This window comes from Homarus americanus, unplaced genomic scaffold (assembly GCF_018991925.1).
Source record: "Homarus americanus isolate GMGI-L3 unplaced genomic scaffold, GMGI_Hamer_2.0 scaffold39675, whole genome shotgun sequence".
NCBI lineage: Eukaryota > Metazoa > Arthropoda > Malacostraca > Decapoda > Nephropidae > Homarus > Homarus americanus.
Genome location: NW_024736071.1, coordinates 17,030,084 through 17,050,906, shown reverse-complemented (window position 1 = coordinate 17,050,906; position 20,823 = coordinate 17,030,084). Strand labels below are relative to the sequence as shown.

The window sequence follows — 20,823 nt, the reverse complement described above, 5'->3', positions numbered from 1 at the left end:
TGGAATCAAGAACAGTACTGCACTGCACTTCAAAATATTAACCCTTGACAAAATTATGAAGAACAAGAGAGAGATCCTACACACATCGCTAGCCTCCTTCCCTCGGCATGGCCACCTCTACTGGATGGCCACTAGGTAAATAACATAAATGTTTTGTGGCATTCTACAACATATTGTGGAAGACATATTATTTATTTCATAGGAATGTATCTCATTAAATTGGAAATGTACAGGAAAATGCATCTTATGAAAGGGAACCCTTTTTGTGCGTCTGGGAATGCCTGTACAGTACATACAGTACAGTACTGTACTATTCAAAACTCTTTTATTTTCCATTACCATAAGAGATATACACAACTGATTTCACAAACACATTTTAATTTAAATACTGTACAGTACAGTATATCCAATGAATTATGAATAACATCACTGCGACGTATTAAATATTAGTATTGCCAGATAGTATATTAGTCATGCTTCAGTACAGTAAAACCTCTATTTAAAAGACAATATGGAGAGGAAAGTCTATTATATCAAGGGTCCATTAGATGTGAAACACCCGTTTCACTGATTATATACTATACTGTATAGATAAGTTCATTGTATGGAGGTTTCACTGTATGTCAATCTACTGTATTTACCTTTGAGCTAATATCCTTTGACAACACAAGCTTGTCCACTTTTTCCCAGTATGACTGATTGTTCTCAATGTCAGGCACTTCTACCTTGTGGTTCACGTTGGCTCCGAGCTGTATGAGGTATTTTACATTTTCAAGTTTGCTGCATTGTGCTGCTAGAAGTAGAGGAGTCTCCTGTGCGTGGTTCTTTTTGTTCAATATATGATGATATTTGACTTTGAGGGCCTGAAATACAGAAAATCATTATAATAAACTTTTTTCTTCACAGGCACGAGGGAGAGGGAAGATTTCTACAGGTTGACAATCCTTTATCCGAAATCCTTGGGGCCAGTGGCATTTCGGTTTTCAGAATGGTTAGGTTTTTTTTTTTTTTTTTATGTGTATTAGCCCACCCGGGCATAGATCACTGACCCACCATGGGGCCTGGGGGTCTAAAATATAATAAAAATTATAATAATAATAATAATAATTCATAGGTCTAGGTCGTGTTTCTCACTTTTGATCTTTTTTTCATTCATGTATTTCTTTACTGTATTATTATTTTATTATTACAGTATTATTGTTATTATTATTAATTTTATTATTATATTTTATTATTGTTATTATTATTATTATTATTATTATTATTATTGTAATCATTATTATGTTATTTTGGTTTATTTTTATTAAAATTTTTATTTACTATGAATAATTATTATTATTATAATTATTATTGCTATTACATTTTCGCCCCCCAGGCCCCGATGTGGGTCAGTGATCTGTGCCTGGGTGGGCTAATCCCTGTTAAAAAAAAAGAAAAAAAAGAAAAAAGAAAAAAAGCCCCACAAAAAACTTTCGGTTTTTAGAGCTTTTCTGTTTTCGGAAAAAGGGTTGTCAACCTGTATAACATACCATTTATACACATGATGATGATGATGATGATACAGTACTACACTTGAGAATGATGCTGTAACTAATGCATTTAACATAATTAATAAACTGTACACTAAAAACAAAAGGAAGCATTGGGCAGAATCAAAGATGGTATTTTAGACAACATGCAGAATCATATTTCTTTATTTACACCTTAATCTTATCTCATCTTATACGGGGGTTACGTTCTGAGGTGTAAAGGCAAAAATACGTAGTCAAAATTACCCTTGAAAATCGATTAAATCATGCATACAGTACAAGTTTATATATATATACGTGTACTATAATGTGGTTTATAAATAGAAAATATAATATAAAACTATAAAGTAAGAACAAATGAAGGACATAGGTGTGTGTGGGGGATCAGGATCAGGTGAGAAGGTGAGGTGGAAAGGAGAGGATTGGGTGGGAGGATGAGAGGGGAAGAGAACCATTTAGGGAGGTGAGGGGGAGAGGAGATGGAAGAAAAATAGGGAGAAAAAAGGGAGGGGGGAGTTGGGAGTGAGGTGGGGAGAAAAGAGGGGAAATAGAGGAGAGAGGTGGAGGGCAAGGAGAAGGGTAGAGGTGAATGGAGGAGATGGAGAAGAAGGGGGGTGATAAATGGGAGTGAGAGAGAGGTAGAGAGGAGGGATGAAAAGTGGAGAGGAATAGAAGGAAAATGAGGAAGGAGGAGTGAGAATGGAGGAGGAAAGAGAAGAGTAGGTGGAGGGGTAGGGGGATGAGGAAGGGGAGGATGAGTAGATAGAGGGGGATTGGGGTGAGTGAGAGGGGTACCCATACAGTGGCAATTTAAATGTCTCTATCGCTTCCTGCCCCGCCTTAGGGAGGGAGGGAGAGGGTAATGCATGTTGCCGTTGTTACATGTAATGAAAGTATAAAAGTTGTGTAAAAGTCATTTCAATACTCTAATGAGACTTAAAAGTAAAGAAAACATAATAAACTATAAAATAAGAAGAGCATGGGTGTGTAGATTGTATGGGAGGCGATCGTAAGTGTGGAACAATGAGAAGTTTGTCACCAGTGCATCTGGCGACTCGGTTGGTTAGGCCTATTTGTTTAAAAGCCTCCAGGCCCCATTGTGGGTCAATGACCTGTGCCCGGGTGGTATATTCCCCGTAAAAAATAAAGTCGAGAGAGGCGCGGGGGGAAGTAGGTATATGCCCCAGGCAAACACTCCTGCACTCACTGCGTCTTGTTTCCTAAGCCATAAGTTAAATGAAAAATCAATCTACACTTTGGGGGGGGTCAATGAATTTCAAAATGAACACCGTGATTCCTGTTGTCTCGGTAGGATTGCTAAAATCCTTCGTCCATTGCGTTATATTGTCAACACAATTTTGTAAAGATAGTTTTTCATCGACGATACATTACCATCACAACTATAAAAAACCCTTTAACCCTCTCGTGCACGAGATAAGTTTTAAGTTTTCCAGTTCCAAGATCACGTCTCTGAGGCCCCCAGGGCAAGCGAGACAAAGCACGGTGAATATTTTTTTTGCTTAATCAATTTTCCCCCAAAGCTTATTTTTATTGGCTTAAACCAATACTGTATCTTTGGCTTTGTAACTGACTGCTCTGCAACATAAGCCCCCCCCCCTCCCCCCAAAAGAATAATAAAATTATAAAGCTATTTTTTGTCACTTCCAATACACATGAGAAAAAATACACACCATTAAGTTCACAACCTCCGAGCTCAAAATTGTCTGAGCCAACATTTTAAGAACTATACTGTACACTGCTAGAAGCGGAATTTTATGAGCTTTCCAACGCAGTAGTAATCAGATTTCGGATATGCCCAATAGTTTTGAGAAAATAGCAAAAAAATGAATCTCAAATGGTAATTTTTTTTTTGTTACTATGTTTTACATCGATATAAATTATATTGTATCTTGTAGCCAACACTATAATGAAGAGAATGGTACTGATAAAATTCATGTAAGTCTAGAAAATCATTCTCTTTCAGAGACTTTATCATGAATCATGCACAAGAGGGATAAATGAAAACAGTCAGTTACCTGAATGACTGCCACAGATTTGGTAGCGGCGATGTGTAAAGGTGTGTTACCACTCTTGTCTGCCACATCCAGAGCTGCACCTGCTGCTATCAATGCCCCGATAACTTTCTCGTTCTCATTCTCAACAGCAACGTTTAGAGGATAGAGACCTTCATTGTCCTCTGCTACATTCAGATAACTGTCATGAAAACATAACATTGTAACCATTACCAGCTTCTCACAGGCAATCATGTACAGCACTTAATATAATACAGGCAGTCCCTGAGTAACAAATAGGTTACCTTCCTAGACTCTGTTCGTAAGTCGGAACAATGTTAATTCCATAGTTCAGGCTAGGTAAAAGCACAACCCTTCCCATACAAAACAGCAAAAACATTCTAGACATAACTAATAATGTAAATAAAGTGATGTTAAACAATATATATAATGTGAAAATGTGAAAAATAGGATTTTAAATATAAATTTTTGTGATGCATGTACCGGTACATATTGGGATCCCGTACGTTTTTCGGGTGTTTATAAGTATGGGAATTCGAAAGTGCGGGTGTTTGTAACTTGGGGACTGTCTGTACAATCATTCACATAAGTGCAACTGTCACGACTGTCCTGTTAGTTAATGTATACTGTACTTTAATGATAATGATGAAAAACAGTAACAATGCTGAAATAATTCTGGACTATTTCTGGTTTATGTGCACTGTGTCTACTTCCATTATGTCTACTCAGAATATCTACTGTCAGTTAATGATGACCTAACCTAACTTTACATAAGCTAACCTAAGCAACCTAACCATACCTGATCCAACCTAATGGAAAGTAGATGAAATACCTTAATACTTCCTCATTCTTCAAAGCTTCCAGGAATGCAAAATGCGTTGTGATGTGCGCCACATGCCAGGAAGGGTGTTCTCGGTGAAAGTCGAGGATCTTCTGCAGCATGTTATGACACAGGACTTCCTTCCCACAGGAGTCCACCAGTGGGAGGAGTATTTTGCTGTAGGCCGTGTATGCTTCCTTGGCCTCTGTTTCCGTACACGTCCTCAAAAGGCTGAAAAACAATTCAGATAAATTGTTTAAATTTTTTTAGTAGGAAGAATAATATGATGCATCGTACAGTGAGACTTCAATTTAACAGACTACAGTATATGGGAGAGAGTACTTCGTTATATTGAGGTTCGCTAGATGTGAACCACCATGTAATGGACAATACCCATTAGAATGATGTCTGCTAAATGGAAGTTTTACTATAACTGTATACTGTCAAAAAGAACAACATTTGTAGACTTGAGTGAAATGAAGTAAGATTTGTGAGATAAATGTGATGTTCAGTGATAGGAAACCCTGTTCAGAGTTAAGATGGCGGTTGAATATTTTAAGAGTACAGTACTACAGTGGGAAGGTTCTCCATAAGTTGGTTATGTTTGAACATTTGAAAAGATGGAGGGGACTTATTCAGGGTGGATAATAGATAACAATAATAAAATTCCAGGCATTTATCCAGGTAAAAAAATGTAGGAGTTTGAATGTAAAGGGAAGGAGAGCTAGGGAAGGGTGGGGGGGTGAGGCAAGAATGACATGGGAAGGCAAAAACCTGATGAGGCTGCAAGAGACTTAGAAGAACTGCCATGAGGTAGTCACTGTTAGCCCATGCAAGTTTGTGGAGATTGGTAATATAATGGTGGTGATGGTAGTACGGCCAACCTTTTACCAGTTTAAACTAACTTACATGTACCCTGCTCTGAAGATGTCTGAAAAAACGTGACCAGTAAGTGTAACTGTGGTAGTAGTAACCTTAGTGGTATGAGAGCCCACACATCCATCACTTTAAATGTAACAGGCGATGAGGTGCTGAAAAACACTCAGTAACAGTGATAAAGGCTTTAGGACTACAGAAGCTATAGCAAGTATAGAAATAGGAAAATAAAGGTGTCTTACCAAGAAATGATGGCACACAAGTGGTTTTATGTGCATACTGAGTGACTGGGATTATTATGAGAATTAGGAAGTGGAGTATAATACAGCATGTTGCTCAATACTCTGATGATGCATGGAAAAGTTACTGTAGATCTTTGTCTGTGATTGTGAATAATGAACAAGGGGAGCAACAAAGCGACCGCCTCAGCTGACTCCCTGGCTGTGCCACACGTACCATTTGAATTTTCGATCGGAACAACATTCGAATAAACATATATTACCTTCGGGTAGCGAAAAAGAGGCGTAAGCAAAACATTTTTAATAACAACCATAATAAAAAAAATACAGTAAAGCAGTTTTTAACAAACTTACCTGTAGGCATTCCTCGAATTATTAATTTCTTTGTGAATTATAAGTTCATATGTAAGGTTAGGGTCTTCCTTGATGTCATCTTCTGCCAGGGATACAATTATGAAAGTTCCCTCAACAAAGGTGAAGGTTCTGTTAGCGTAGTCATTCCAGTTGACATTGTTTACCTGTGAAAAAAGAGATAATAATAATAACATGGCTGTGACTGACCACCCAAAGGCTAAGCAGAGAGTCTAGTACAGTATTGTGCCTTTAATTAAGACAGTTCATAGTGACATCAGTGACCACGGAGGAGGTTGTAAATAATTTGAAGTGACGAACAAATTGGGGCAAGTAGCATGTATTAGGCAGCTATCAAACAGGAAGGTTCTACTGCCTGGAAAGATAATGGAAGTATAATGTGCTGTCTAATGGTAGACCCTGCTGCCATATGGCATCAAGAAAATTGTGACCAAGTCCCAGGTTCCTTATTTGACTTTTTGCCCCATTTACACACAATTGCAGGGTCTCAATTGTTTCTCTTACTTTGACAACACACTATTAATTAAAGACTGAATGTGAAAAGGGCCTAGGTGTGTATGTTTACAATGAGCTGAAGTACTCGGGTCATTGTGAGAAGAAGTTGAATCAAGTAACTAAATTATTAGGTCTAATAAGAATGTTGTTCAGATATCTTTTCTTTTTTGTCTTTCCTTTTTTTTATAGAGAATAGCCCACCCAAGCACAGGTCATCGGCCCACAACAGGCCTAGGGGGTGAAAAAGTAAGAGTAAAAGGAAATTAAAAATAGAGAAGAAAAAGATTATGTTGATCTATGCCACGAAGATGCCGGAAACCAGCTTTTTTAAGTGAGAGAGATTGTAAGAGTATGGAAACACAGAAGAATGCAGAGCATTCCACAGTGTGGCTATGTGAGGAAAGAAGGATGTACTATAATGGGTTATTCTAGTGCGACCGACATCCACAGAGAAACGATGGGCACCGCGGGCAAGACGTGTGTTATGAGGCCACGGCCTTGCCGGCGGTATACAGGATGCCAAATCCGACGAACATGCCCGTTAAAGTACCTGTAAAAGAGAGAGACTGAAGCAACATTGTGGCGAAGAGAAAAGGAAGAAGATTATCAATTAAAGGAGAGTTAATAAGATGAAATGCCTTTGATTCCACCATATCTAATAGTTGGACAGAAGAAGAGCCACCCCAGATATGAGAGCAGTACTCCAAGTTAGGACAAATGAATCCCTTATATACTTGAAGCAACTGCTCAGGAGTGAAATAGCTACGTCATCCGTACAGCATTCCCAGTTTTCGGGAGGCAGCTTTAGCAATGTTGAGGATGTGTGACTTCCATGACATATTAGAGGAAATGGTGAGGCCTTAGCAGAATATAACTTGCATTGCTGGAATTCTTGCAAGATAGCAATTAATTTGAGTAGAAACATCCCATAGTTTGCACTAGATATATAAAGTTTAGTCCTTTAGCTTACTATAGGCGTTTATTGTAAGGCATTTGAGTATAAATATGGGAACAGATGCCCCACAGACCACAATTGACACTTTCTTCAGTAAAAGGCAAAGGGAACAAGATGCTATCCCTCAGCCTTCCACTTCAAGAAGGAGAGAGGATGTTCATGGTGGAGAATCTGTCAGTCCAGAGGTTCCTGACATTTTCAGGGAAGGTGACTCACCTTCCAAGAAGCAGTAAAATGCTTCTCCTCCACCTCCACTTCCTTCTCTTCTCCCTTCTCCTCCTCCACCTCCCACTTCAAATTCACATCATCATCATCATCCAGGAGCCTTCTACATACACACCTCAAAGTAAGTGAACTTTTCTACCATTTTTGTTGAATTTAGGCAATTTTCGGTGAGCTGGAACCAATTACCCAAAAACCCATTGAAACAATGGTATCGGTTAACGAGATTTTCAGTTAACGAGCAACCTGCTGGAACGGATTGTGCTCGTTAACCGAGGGACCACTGTATACGAAAGCTAAGGTGCTCCAGTGTTTCCCTTTTCCTGTGTGGTTTTATCAAGATTTATCTTACCCATGTTTCTATTGTAGATCTACTTGAGAGAGAGATTGTGTACAGGAGGTGTGTAAGCCTACCCAGCCTCCCCTCAGTGGAGAGGCTTGGGTGAAAAAATTGCCTAAGTACAGTATTTGGCTTTGTCATGTAATTTTTATGTCAAATTATTTATAGTATTTTTTTCTATAGTGTTTAATTTTGTTTATATTATCACATACACCAGCATGCTGCTCTCCCTGTTCCCTCCCTCCATCCCTGCCCCCTGCTCCCCCTCACCAACTCACAGTGTCTCACACAAGACTTTAAACTCTAGATGTTGTGTGTGTGATGTTGTGGTATTAATTAATGAATAATAACTGGCCTAAGGTGAAAATAATTTGAGAGCATTTGAGGTGGATGTAGGGTAGATGATTAATGGGTCTCATTTTTTTTACCTGACCTGTTGTTATGTAAGGTCACTCATTGTATATACGGTAAGCTTCTCTCAGTCCTTGTAAATTCAGTTGCCTCTGAAGATGTCTTGAATAAAGGCAAAAGCTAAGGTGCTCCAGTGTTTCCCTCTTCCTGTGTGGTTTTATCACGTATGTTAGTGGTAACAGTTTCCTAAATACTCCCAGCTAAAATAAAGGGTGCATCTTATATGGTGTTTTTTATATAATTATTTATCGATTTTACATTTAGTACATTCGCCATGGGCTGAAGTAGGTATCATGTGTCTGAGGTGTCTCCGTAGGGGTGAGCATATTTATGGAATTAATCTCAATTTAGCGAACTAATTCATTAAATCGAGTGAAAAATAACGGAAAAGTGCCTTCCGCTATATCGAGAGTTCATTATATCGGCTTCCATTAAATTGAGAGTACTGTATATTTATTCAGTGAAGTTGTCATACAAGTTTACAATTTGATAAGTATTTTTATAAACTACACAGGTATAAAGTTCAGCATGAATATAGACAATGTAGGTACAGTACATGGTGCATGTAGGAGTATACTGTAGTTTCCTTTGTGCAGGTAAAGAACAACAACAAATAAACAGTAAGGCAACTTCACTAAGGACTGACAAAGCTGTCAGATGTTTATTTCCAGGAAGGTTGCAGAGAGAAGGTAAAATTAATTAGTTCCAGCTGTCCATGTTTGTCATACTTTCCATTGTGACTAATGTACTGTACTGTATATTTAAACCACCAAGCATGGATTGAGATTATAATTACTGGACAGCTTTCCACAGAAAACATATTCTGGCACTGGCTGTTTGGTGCTGCCTGAGGATAACTAGTGGCATGGATCACACCCGTAAGTCATAAATAGCTGCTAAATTTCATAAATAAATTATAAAAGAGGAATTAGAAACATTAAATTTAATGTTAACATGTAACAAACACTAATTCAAAACATCACTTATTTTCTGAGCAGCAAAGTTAAGCAAAATTGGGTTAGGTTAGTAGTACTTGGATGGGTGACTGCCTGACCCCCCTAAGACCACCATGATGCTGTTAGCATAAGGACTCTACTAGAATTAAGCATCTCATGGCTTTGTTGGCTATCCTTGGTGATCAAATTGACTAAAATATCAATTATTGTTACTAACCTTTGTTGGTTGCGGGCCCCAGCCTAGGCCCCTTGCCAGCTTCCCAAAGAACTGAGACATCCTGTCCTGGAGGCTTTCCTCGTGACCACCGCCTCATCAGATATCAGCTGAAAGTTGGTGAGACAAACAACTTGATATACTGTTCTGTACTGTACAGTGACTCCTCCATATAATGCACTTCTCTCTATATATAATTCGTTAGATAGGAGGGGGTTTACATCGAACGGACTTTCGATATAAATAACTTCCATTTCTATATACTGTAGTTCGTTAGATAATAGGTTTCACATTGAAATGATCCTCTATATCAAAGTCTCTCCTACCCCTATATAGTCAGTTAAATAGAGGTTTCACTGTACATGCTGAATCACAAGCTAGTCCACAAACTGATTCACATAGCTAATTAGCATGGATGAAAAACTTGGCAATTATAGCTTTCCGCATTGTCCAAATACCTCCAAACTAAGCACACATACACTCACACTTGACCTACACATGTTAAGTAGCTACACAGCCAAACACTCAGGATCCTTTGCTACTTTCAATTTGTCCAAGTATTTGCAACTTAATTTTTTAATGAGGGGGTTCTTCAATTGCAAAAAAATGCACTTGCAGAACATTTTGGAGGCACAGTCTCACCCAAAAGTTCGTTAACTCTCCCAGTCAACTATTGCTGCACTGCCTGCTACAGATGTTTGAAACTGTCTCAGTACCAACCAGAACATGAAACTGATATGAATGAATCTAAGGTTAGACTGTACCATGATCCTAAACAATTTTTATACGTAGTAAGCAAATAATTGGAGATATCACACTGTAAATTTTATATTATGTGCAGAACATTTTGGAGGTACCATGATCCTAAACAATTTAGTGTGTAAACAAATGTAAACTTGCTGTACTGCAAATGTGTCCATGACAAGATGAGGAAGGAAACTGATAAGCAAGAAGAAGTGAAGAAAATGACTGTTACTGCCTTCTGGAAAATTTATAACATTCGCCAGGCAGTCAATTTCTTTGTAAGAGCCTGGGGGAAATACTACAAAAGCAACCGTTAGGCATGCCTGGTCGGCACTCGTGCCACAACTCAAGTCTGCCGAGACGAAGAGACAGCAGCCAGCAGAGTTAATGAACCAAGTATTGGAAACAGTATCCCAGCCCCAGGATTTCAAGAAGTGACTTGGGAAGATTTAGAAGAACCGATGCAAGTAGGTAACACAAATGACGTCGAGGATCTCCCGGAGGATGAAGAAGGTGGTGATGCAGCGAGTAATGCAGGGGAGACCAATCAGAGGAAAGTGACGACACAGAAGCTGTCACTCTTATTGGGTGTTTGTACCAGCCTTCAAGAGATGATCCAAGACATTGAGAGTTAATCAGGTGAAAGGGAGCAAATTATTGGATTTGTAGAATATATTTCAAGAAAATGCCAGAAGCAGTACAACAAGCGAGTAAATGCCCGGCAGCAGTCACTCATCACTCGCTTTCTTTCGCAACGCCGGCCAGTCGAGGAAGACCAACAGAGAGAGAGAGTGAATTTGATGAAGACATTGATGACATTGTGTGTGTGTGTGTACAGTATATACATGTATATATATACTGTACAGTATACCCTTCGAGGAAGAGAAGGGTATATAGGCATATATTACCCTTAATATTACTCACTTAGGGCCAAGGAAGGGTATATAGGCATATTTTACCCTTAATATTACTCACAAAGTCCAAGGTAACCCTCTAAGGGTAAAATAATAACCAGGATATATGTAACACAAGTCACCCACAGTTTAAATAAATTATTTACTTTTTAAATACTATTGCTAAATCTGCATCAATGCAATAAACTACAAAGCTCATTGTACACCTTGGGTGGCTATCTCCACTTAAGTTAATAGGCCAATTCTTTAGGTTCATCACAGCAACAATAATACACTATTTAAACAAAGTCAGAGGTATTTATAGTTGTATTTATGACTTCTTAAGAACCAATAGTGTGTTTATAATGTCAGAATGTCAGGGAAAAGCTATATACTTTCTATAACTAATCTGTGGGTGACACTGACCTCAATACGAGCGTCCAAGACGTCTTCAAGTTCGTCCATTTTTTTTCAATACAGTAAGTTGTATCTTGATATAGTACCTAAGATAAGTTGGTAATTACTACACAAAACTACCATACAGTAGTTCTATATATTTTTTATACTTTTTTCTCATAGGTTTCATTAAATACAGCATACCAACTTTTAATTATTTTTTCCAAGAGCTCTTTCATAATAAATAAAATACAACAGCATTGTTCCTGGAGATAATTACTTAAACAGAGTTGGAGTACCAAACGAGACTTATTTTTTTCAATGCAATACAAAATGTAAAATATAATGAGAACGATAAAAAAAAGTCTGAACTTAAGAAGGTCTGTAACTCTTGATATAAAGTACTGTATACTACAGTGTTGTCAACAAAGCTGGATCATGAGTTACTTAAAGGCCAATTGTGATGACACAACGAAACCTTCATATAACAGACTTCACTCTCCATACAATCTGTTAGATGAGAGGTTTCACATCTGACGGAATCTCAATATAATGGACTTTCCTCTCCATATAGTCCGTTAAATAGAGGTTTCACTGTAATTTGTAATACATTTCCTTTAATAAATGAACTAACAGTTAAGCTGTTTTCAGTCCTGTATTTGTTTTAGATAACTAATTATTGTAGATACAGTCACCACGATCTTCCTTTAACATTTTAAAACTAATTACAAGAGTAGATGACACCCCTCACCCTAATCTAACCTAACTTTATCTGACAGTTAAGTTATTTTCCTAATTAATCCACAAACACCCAACCCAACCTTATCTGACATAAGATAATTAAAATAATCTAACATATTCCAACAGTTAAGTTATATCCGTAATTACAGTAAGTAATACTGTATCTCCGTTCATGGAAATCCCCATTAGCCGGAAGTCTCCAATACCCAGAATTGAAATTCGCTCGGAATTTTCCTGGAAAATTTTCTCAAGGGTCTGTGAATGAGTTTCCTATGCTAAAACTGGGGTACAGTTTCCAAGAAAATTCCAGAAAATCTCTTCCCTTCCCTCCATTTTTTTCTGAGTAGGAAAGCAAATTCCAAGGATGAACTAATGCGTAATTCTTGAAAATTATGAGAAAATTACAGAACTCTCATTATTTTTTCCCCAGGTCTGGGAGCAAATTCCGAGGATAAAATAATGTTTAGATTCTTGGAATCTTTTCCCATTAGCCAGAAATATTATGGGAATGTGGGATTTTTTCAGGTTTTAAAGAGTTGTCTCGTTACCCGGAAATCTCTCATCCCCGGTAGAGATCTGCAGCAATTATTCCGGCTAACGGGGATATCACTACATCAGCATCAGATAATTAAATAACCTAACCTTACCTGACACTGTCAAGTTATTTTAGTAATTATTCCACAAACACCAGCATAAGATATCTAAAATAACCTAACCTGGTCATATTAGATATTTTCAAGAAATAACAATTAACTCCATTATCTATGTACTGTACTAGAATATCACCACCCTAGTTAAGGGCTTGTAAGTTAATGTTTGCGGAATAATAGCAGTGACGAAATGGATGCTTGACACCATATGCCTAGTGGTCATAACTCAACTTTGACATTTCGTATGGTGTGACGTCAAGAGGTCGAGTGCCGTGCCATTCGGTAAGCGAACGTTTGGACCATGGTTAGGTTAGGTTAGGTCTTAAACACCCTGGCTCAAGCTGTCCTTCCTTTTTCATAAATATATTTGTTTGGCAATAAGTGGGTAGGTCGGGAGCGGAGATTTGAGTTGGAAGAGCTGTGCCGACATTGTGAGAATAATTATTTTGCGTCAATTGCAAAATTACACCAGAGGCATTTTTTTTTTAAACACGGTGCATTACCGAATATAGTTCTTTGTCCAAACTGTAATAACCGGTCCGACTAATTACCCAAATGTAGCCGCAATTAAGTCAAATAATGGTCCTACATGAATAAATCGGATTGCCAATCACTTCTCGACTAGTATTTGGTGTCACAAAGTAAAAAAAAATTGGAAAACTTACTTTAATCTGAGTTAATAGATCGCGTGCATGTACCAAGGGAGCGAGTAATTACCCAAATGTAGCCAAATGTAGTCGCAATGAAGTCAAATGATAGTCCTACAAGCGTAAATCGGGCTGTGAATCACTTCTCGATTATTATTTGGTGTCATAAAGTCACAAAAAATTGGAAAACTTAATTTAATCTGAGTTGTGTTGTGTTGTGTTAGGTTAGGTACGGTACATGCACTCGATCTATTAACTCAGATTAAATTAAGTTTACCAATTTTTTGTGACTTCGTGACACCAAATACTAGTCGAGAAGTGATTGGCAGTCCGATTTATTCTTGTAGGACCATTATTTGACTTAATTGCGGCTACATTTGGGTAATTAGTCGGACCCGTAATAAGCAGTGTACTGTACACTGCGTGAAGAACAGCACATTTGGCAGTGTCACAATGGTTTTAAGATTAAGGGAAGATGTGGGGGCATAAGGAATGGGGGGTTAGGTAAGGTTAGGTTTGGTTAGGTTAGGTCAGGTCAGGTCAGGTCAGGTCAGGTCAGGTCAGGTTAGATTAAGTTTTGTTGGTTGGTTAGTATTTTATTTATTGAATTTATTCGAAAAGAAAAAATTCAATTTTTTTTTCATTATTATTGTTGGGTGGAGGGGGGGTAGGTGGGGGGGTTATCTAATAAAACAAGTGATTCCCGGAGTTAATGGATATCAAATTCGTTCGAAACTCATCAAAAACCATAGGAAAATTGTTTATTAATATCAAATAAAGACTGGTGTGATACTATAAATTGACCATATATATAAATACTGTATATATATAGGTAGGTATATTTTTACAAGTGAACAACTAAGGGATCCAGGGGGTGAAAAACATAAACCATCAGAAAAACATATTACTCAACAAAAAAATCCCTGGTTGTCCACTTGTAAAAATATACCCATATTTATATATATATGAGAGGTTTATATATGATCTTGTTAATAGTAATACTGTATTTATAAGACCATGAATGGGCATAATAACAGAGTGACTCACCTGTGTAGTTCACTCTGCCATCACCAACTCTTCAGCAGACGACTACACTAAACACTACCATACATACAATAAATAAACTACTTTACTAAATCAACCTACAGAATATAAATGTATTTGAAAACTTTAATTTAACCATTTATGTAAAGAAATTATTAAATAATTATCCAGAAAAATTACTATTGGTCCGTTGGCTCTCGCAGGTTTCCAGTTGTTAATATTAGACACAAAGACTATAACAAAAATGACTTCATATCATTTATTGTGCAAATTAATATTAATGGAGTATCTCCCAAATTTTATACCGGGTACAGGTAGAGTCAGGCGGGTCGTGTCACGTTGAGCGGCGGCGTTTAGATAGTGATTACAGACACTGTCATCAGCTGACGAGAAAACTTGAAGGGACAATGAAACTAGCCACTATAAACTTATGTCTTCAAGAGCTTTGACGACATACTTAGTTCCTGTAACTAGGTCATTACCGAATTTTTTAAAGGCGTGAGCGACTCTTAACTGGTAATGAAAGAGGTGTTGCTGCCCTCATGGCGGAGAATATGTCAGCTACATGGTCATGCCAAATATCTCTTTCATATGCCAGGTGTTACGTGGTCTAGAGCTAGACTACAGATAAATGGATAATGTGTCTTTATTACTGTAGGAAGTGTTTATCAGGTTTGACTCTTGTACAGGATCTGTTTGATATGTTTGCCAATCAACCAACTATAACAAACCATAAAAGTGGGAAGCGTTTTTTTCCTTTCTAGATTGAGCAAATTACTATGTCGTAACACAAGTTACAAATTGAATCGAAATTAACTGAAACGAATACATTTTCTTCAAACTTTCTCCTGACGAGTGAGTCTGTGGGGCATGGGATTGTGGGGTATGAGATTGTTTGGTTCACACTCAGGATGGGATGGAGAAAGGAACTCACAATGTGCTCTCTATATACATGTTGTATTGGATGTACAATGCAGCTTGGTGCTGGGAAGGCAGCATGGTTACAAGCGTGATGTAGAGAGAGCTGGTTGGTGAGGATGCTCAGAGGAGGACAGCACTCAGTCGAGTGCCCTTACCTGGAGCTGGCGGACCCTTGCCCCACAAGTAGTCACAGCTCAAGGGTGAAGAAGCCGCAAGCCCAGATAACTGTGAGGGGTAACTTTTTTCGGAGTGAGTTGTGAAATCTTAGAACAATCTGCCAGAGAATGTTATAAGGGGACTGGCGGCACCTAGTGTGAGCTCTTTCAAGACCAGACTTGACAAGCACTGGAACAGGTTCAGATTCATTCAGGAGCCAGTACTTGCCAACAGTGCGTGCCAAAGACGTGACCGATCGCCCAAGCGGCTAACGAGCCGATCAGTGGTGAAGAGGATGAAAGTAAAAAGTCAGGGGATGATCCAGGAGCAGACTACACCGATCTGGGGGGTTAAAGAAAGGAGAGTGAGGGGTTAGGAAAAAGGAGGGGAGGGAGGGAGGGATAAGTAAGAAGGAAGGAGGGAGGGGTTAGGAAGAAGGAAGGGGTAAGTAAGATGAAAGGATGGGAAGGGGAGAGGAGATTAGGGAGATGGAAGGAGTCTCCACGGAATTAAGTCTTAGTATCTGAGCCTAATCTCATCACATTGCCTCATCATTAACTCCAACTAACTCCTGTGTCCTCCTGCTGGTGGTGGCTTGGCGGGAAGTCTTACAGAATGAGGACATTGTCGCACTTGCTTCTGTCTTGGTAGGGTATTTTCATATCTTTAGTTTTACTTTTATCCTCTTCACCACTGATCAGCTCGTTAGCCGCTTGGGCGATCGGTCATGTCCGTTACTTTTCTTTTTCTTTTATCCTCTTCACCAAATGATCGGCTCGTTAGCCGCTTGGGCGATCGGTCACGTCTCTGTTACGCACTGTTGGCAAGTACTGGGCATGCACCGGAACCTGAATGTACCTGAACCTGCTCCAGTGTTGGTCAAGTCTTGCCTTGAAAGAGCTCACACTCAGTGCCGTCTCAACACTTTCTGGTAGATTGTTCCAAGAGTTCACAACTCTCAATCCGAAAAAGTATGCCCTCACAGTTTTCTGGACTTGCGGCTTCTTCAATCTTGAGCTGTGACCCCTTGTGGGGCAAGCCTCCACCAGCTCCAAGTAAGGACACTCGACTGAGTAGTGCCCCTTGAGATGCTTATACACCTCAATTAGGTCGCCCCTTGCCCGTCTGTAGTACTGTATAAGCTAGGCAAGTTTAGGCGTGTAGTGGATTCCTCCCCTACAAACGCTGTTTGTCGCTGACGAGCCGACCCACGAATCCAGCCTCACCTCGTGTCTAGGTCAGCAACCAGCGCCGCCCTACATCACGGAGGTCAACTATTAAGCCATGCCTACCTCCGCTATATAAGACCAGTCTTCAAGCAACACCTCCTCCTCCACTCCTGCCTGGCGGCCCTCGCTCCAGCTGGCGACCCACACCTCGTGGTGATCTCTCTTTCTACCTACAGCCAGTCTTCAAGCAACACCTCCTCCTCCTCCTCCTGCCTGGCGGTCCTTGCTCCCGCTGGCGACCCACAAGCTGGTCCTCCTCTGAGCACCCTCACCAACCAGCTCTCTCTACTCAACACTTGTAACCATGCTGCCTTCCCAGCACCAAGCTGCATTGTACATCCAATACAACATGTATTCAGAGAGCACATTGTGAGTTTCCTTTCTCCATCCTATCCTGAGTATGAACCAACATCTCATACCCCACAGGCGCTCCAATCTCTCAAGGTAGTTGAGGTGCTAAAGTGCAGGCACCAGACTGGTGGCCCTCTGAACATTTTCAACCAACTGACAGTCCCTAGCATATCTCGGGGACCAGACGGGGCGACAGACTGACAGTACTCCAGATGGGGAAACACTTCACCCTTGAAGATTGTTACGAGGGATGGACCGTCTAGATATCTGAACAACCTTCTTATAAGACCCAATAATTTATTTGCCTGATTTACCTTCTTCTCGCAATGGCCCGAGAACTTCAGCTAATTATCAACATACACACCTAGGTCCTTCTCACATTCAGTTTCTTACTTGAGATGAGAACTTGTCCAAGTGGCAGAGAGTCGAGATTATGTAAAATGTGGTTTCTGGTCAGATGGTTTCCTTACACGAAGAGGTTAAGGGGAAAGTAGTTTATATAAAAAAAAATAATCCGAATTTGGATTCCGCCTTAAAGCGGCTTGTCCAGACCCATCAATTCGTGGATGATGCATTAAGACTGGCTGGAAATTTTGGCTAATATCCGTCTGACTGACAGACGGAGAGCAAGAACTTTGTGGGGTTCAGGTTGCCTGTTCACTCTCAGGATGGAATGGAGAAAGGTAACTCACAATGCGCTCTCTATATACACGTTGTATTGGATGTACAATGCAGCCTGGTGCTGGGAAGGCAGCATGGTCACAAGCGCGATGTAGAGAGAGCTGGCCGGTGAGGATGCTCACAGGACAGCCTGTGGGTCGCCATGCTCGCCGGCGGGAGCGAGGACCGCCAGGCAGCGGCGGAGGAGGAGGTGGTGCTGGCTGGTTGGTGTAGGTAGAAAGAGGACAGGTCACCACGAGGTCAGGTCTCAAACAGCTGGGGGTAGGCGTGGCTTAGTAGTTGAGCCCCGCTCCGTGATGTATGGCGGCGCTGGTTGACTATATAATGTAGATAAAGTAGAGTAGATAAGGTAGACAAGTGGAGTAGATAAAGTAGGGTAGATAAGGCAGATAAAGAAAAAGGCTTCATGTCATCCTTTGCATCCAGTGTTGAGGCGTATGCACTGTTGAAAAGGCATGACGAGTGATTCAGTGGGACTCGGAGCGTCATGAGGCACTTGTTGATCCCAATAGGCATTTCAGTTAGCCTGTGTAGGATGCGTTGGCAGATGGCAAAGCCAACTCCATAAATGCTGTTTTTCTCTGCAGCAGGCTTACCTTTCCAGAGGAAGGTATATCCAGACCCCCGTTCTGTGAGTTGACCCTCGTCTGGGAGCTGGGACTCACTAATGGCTGCTATGTCGATGTTAAACACAATTTGCATAAGACTTTCACTTCAGAAACACGAACAGGACACTTCTGCAGATATGTCGAATGGTGCAGACATAAGAAGAGAGTTATTCAGAGTGGCCAGACAAATAGTGGGAGCAAACAAGGAAGATATTGGTGAGCAGTGTGTGAGAGACATAATCACAGTGATGTGGTTATTGGTAATGGAGAAATCATGGATGCCTGAAGAAAATACTAAAGGCAACAGGGACCATGTCTAAGGATTGAAAGAGAATGGGTGAAGAAAGTGATTGACAAAACGGTGAAGGTAAAGGCACCTCAAAACTCTGGAATAGTTGCAAAAAAATGTTGAAAGCATCTAACAATATAGGTGTGTCAATGGTAACAGAATTGACAAATGCAAGAGTGTGATTATATATATACAGTGGCCCCTCGGTTAACGAACTCAATCCGTTCCAGAAGGTCGTTTCGTTAACCGAAACGTTCGTTAACCGAAACCATTGTTTCAATGGGTTTTTGGGTAATTGGTTCCAGCTCACCGAAAATTTCCTAAATTCAACAAAAATGGTAGAAAAGTTCACTTACTTTGAGGTGTGTATGTAGAAGGCTCCTGGATGATGATGATGATGATGATGATGGGATTTAGAATGGGGGTGGAGGAGAAGGAAGAAGAGAAGGCATTGGGGTGGAAGAGAAGTCACCCCATGGTGCCATTTCACCCATAAAATTTTAGCTCTCTGGTTTAATTCAAGATTATTTTCTTTAAATCAACGCTGCACTGCATTATATATTGTCAATATATAAAATATATTTCAAAATGACCAATAATTTGCTTGGAAACACAGAAAAAAAGCGTTTAGTTGAAGAGAGTCTCAAGCAAGATGTTACCTCCAGTGAAAACAGAGAGAGACTGACGCCTGTTTGCTGTGTTAAGAGGCTGGATGCCGCGCATTAAACTAGTCACTTTACCTTCAATTTTGTTCAATAATTGTTAAAATGACTAAAAAATTGAATATTAAACTTTTAAAATTATTGAATAGTATAAACTTCTTGATATTTACAAAAATAGTAAGGAATTTAAGCCCTAGAACCAATTAATGTATTGGCGGACTGATACTAAAGCTGGTTGCACGGTCAGTGCAAGCGAAAACATGTTGAGGTCGGTTCGTAAGAAGTTCGTTAAGCGAATTTTTTTTCGTTAACCGAATTGAAGATCCTTATGGAAGGCAGTTCGTTAATCGAAATTACGTTAACCGAGGTGTTCGTTAAACGAGGGGTCACTGTATGTATGTATGTATATATATATATATATATATATATATATATATATATATATATATATATATATATATATATATATATATATATATATATATATATATATATATATATATATATATATATATATATATATATATATACTGTATATATATATATATATTTTTTTTTCTTCTTTAGGTTAAATTAAAACCATTACAATGTTACTCTGCTTTTTAATATCCAGATCTGAGGTTTATAGAAGTAATGCTAAAAATATACATTATTATACTGTACCTGCTAATTTTTTTAATGAATTATATACATAGCTCAACAAAATTAAACAAAATAGGACTCATAAGAGTATTGGAAAAATAAAGTATTCTAAAATTTAAATGTGAAAATTTTCATCTGTTGATAATATTCACCTTCAATACAACTGTATATTTTGGCTGGAGAGAGATTACAGTAGAGTACAGTTAACTACTAAACTCCTTTTGCCTCTCCTGCACCACAACACCCCACCCTGAGATATAGATTCTTGAACCAGAAGAAGCAGAAATGCTTTGGATTCACAAGCTGATTCTCTTGGGGGTTCATGGTTCAGGAGAAGAGATGACCGACAGAACTTTAATAGTTGACTGTACACCACATTGTATTGCAGAAATATATCTCAATAATTATTGGTGTTGTGTGCAACCAACAACTCACAGGCGTCCATACAACAAAAAGAACAGGATTGTTTTTTGAGCCAAGGAGGAAGATGGTGAGACTAATGCTCACCAAGTTTACTCAAGTGTGTGTGTGTGTGTGTGTGTGTGTCTCAAGAGGTTCATCTGCATTTGATCCTTAATGACATTTTTATAATTCCTCCCTTTGAGCACAGAAAACTCAGTGAGGGTTAGGTTCTCAAAATGGCCGAGAATAGCCAAATCCGAGAATAAAATTTTTACTCGTGTGCAAAGAAATGTATACACTGTACT

General features: G+C 39.2%; 1 protein-coding gene across 6 annotated transcripts in view; it reads right to left on the bottom strand.

Moving 5' to 3' along the window:
* Nucleotides 1-14,658, bottom strand: part of LOC121871842 (85/88 kDa calcium-independent phospholipase A2-like) — a 43,699-nt gene extending 29,041 nt beyond the window's left edge. For 5 of the 6 annotated variants that reach the window (XM_042374377.1, XM_042374380.1, XM_042374379.1 and 2 more), the window contains exons 1-7: nt 14,581-14,628; nt 11,526-11,602; nt 9,466-9,572; nt 5,852-6,015; nt 4,395-4,613; nt 3,566-3,743; nt 642-863 (exon numbers count right to left, since the gene is read on the bottom strand). In XM_042374377.1, the coding sequence (XP_042230311.1) occupies nt 642-863; nt 3,566-3,743; nt 4,395-4,613; nt 5,852-6,015; nt 9,466-9,525 (843 nt within the window). In that variant the 5' untranslated portion in view covers nt 9,526-9,572; nt 11,526-11,602; nt 14,581-14,628. Of the gene's footprint in view, nt 1-641; nt 864-3,565; nt 3,744-4,394; nt 4,614-5,851; nt 6,016-9,465; nt 9,573-11,525; nt 11,603-14,580 lie in introns of all 6 variants that reach the window. The other variant, XM_042374378.1, reaches the window with a different exon arrangement.
* Nucleotides 14,659-20,823: the final 6,165 nt, after the last annotated feature.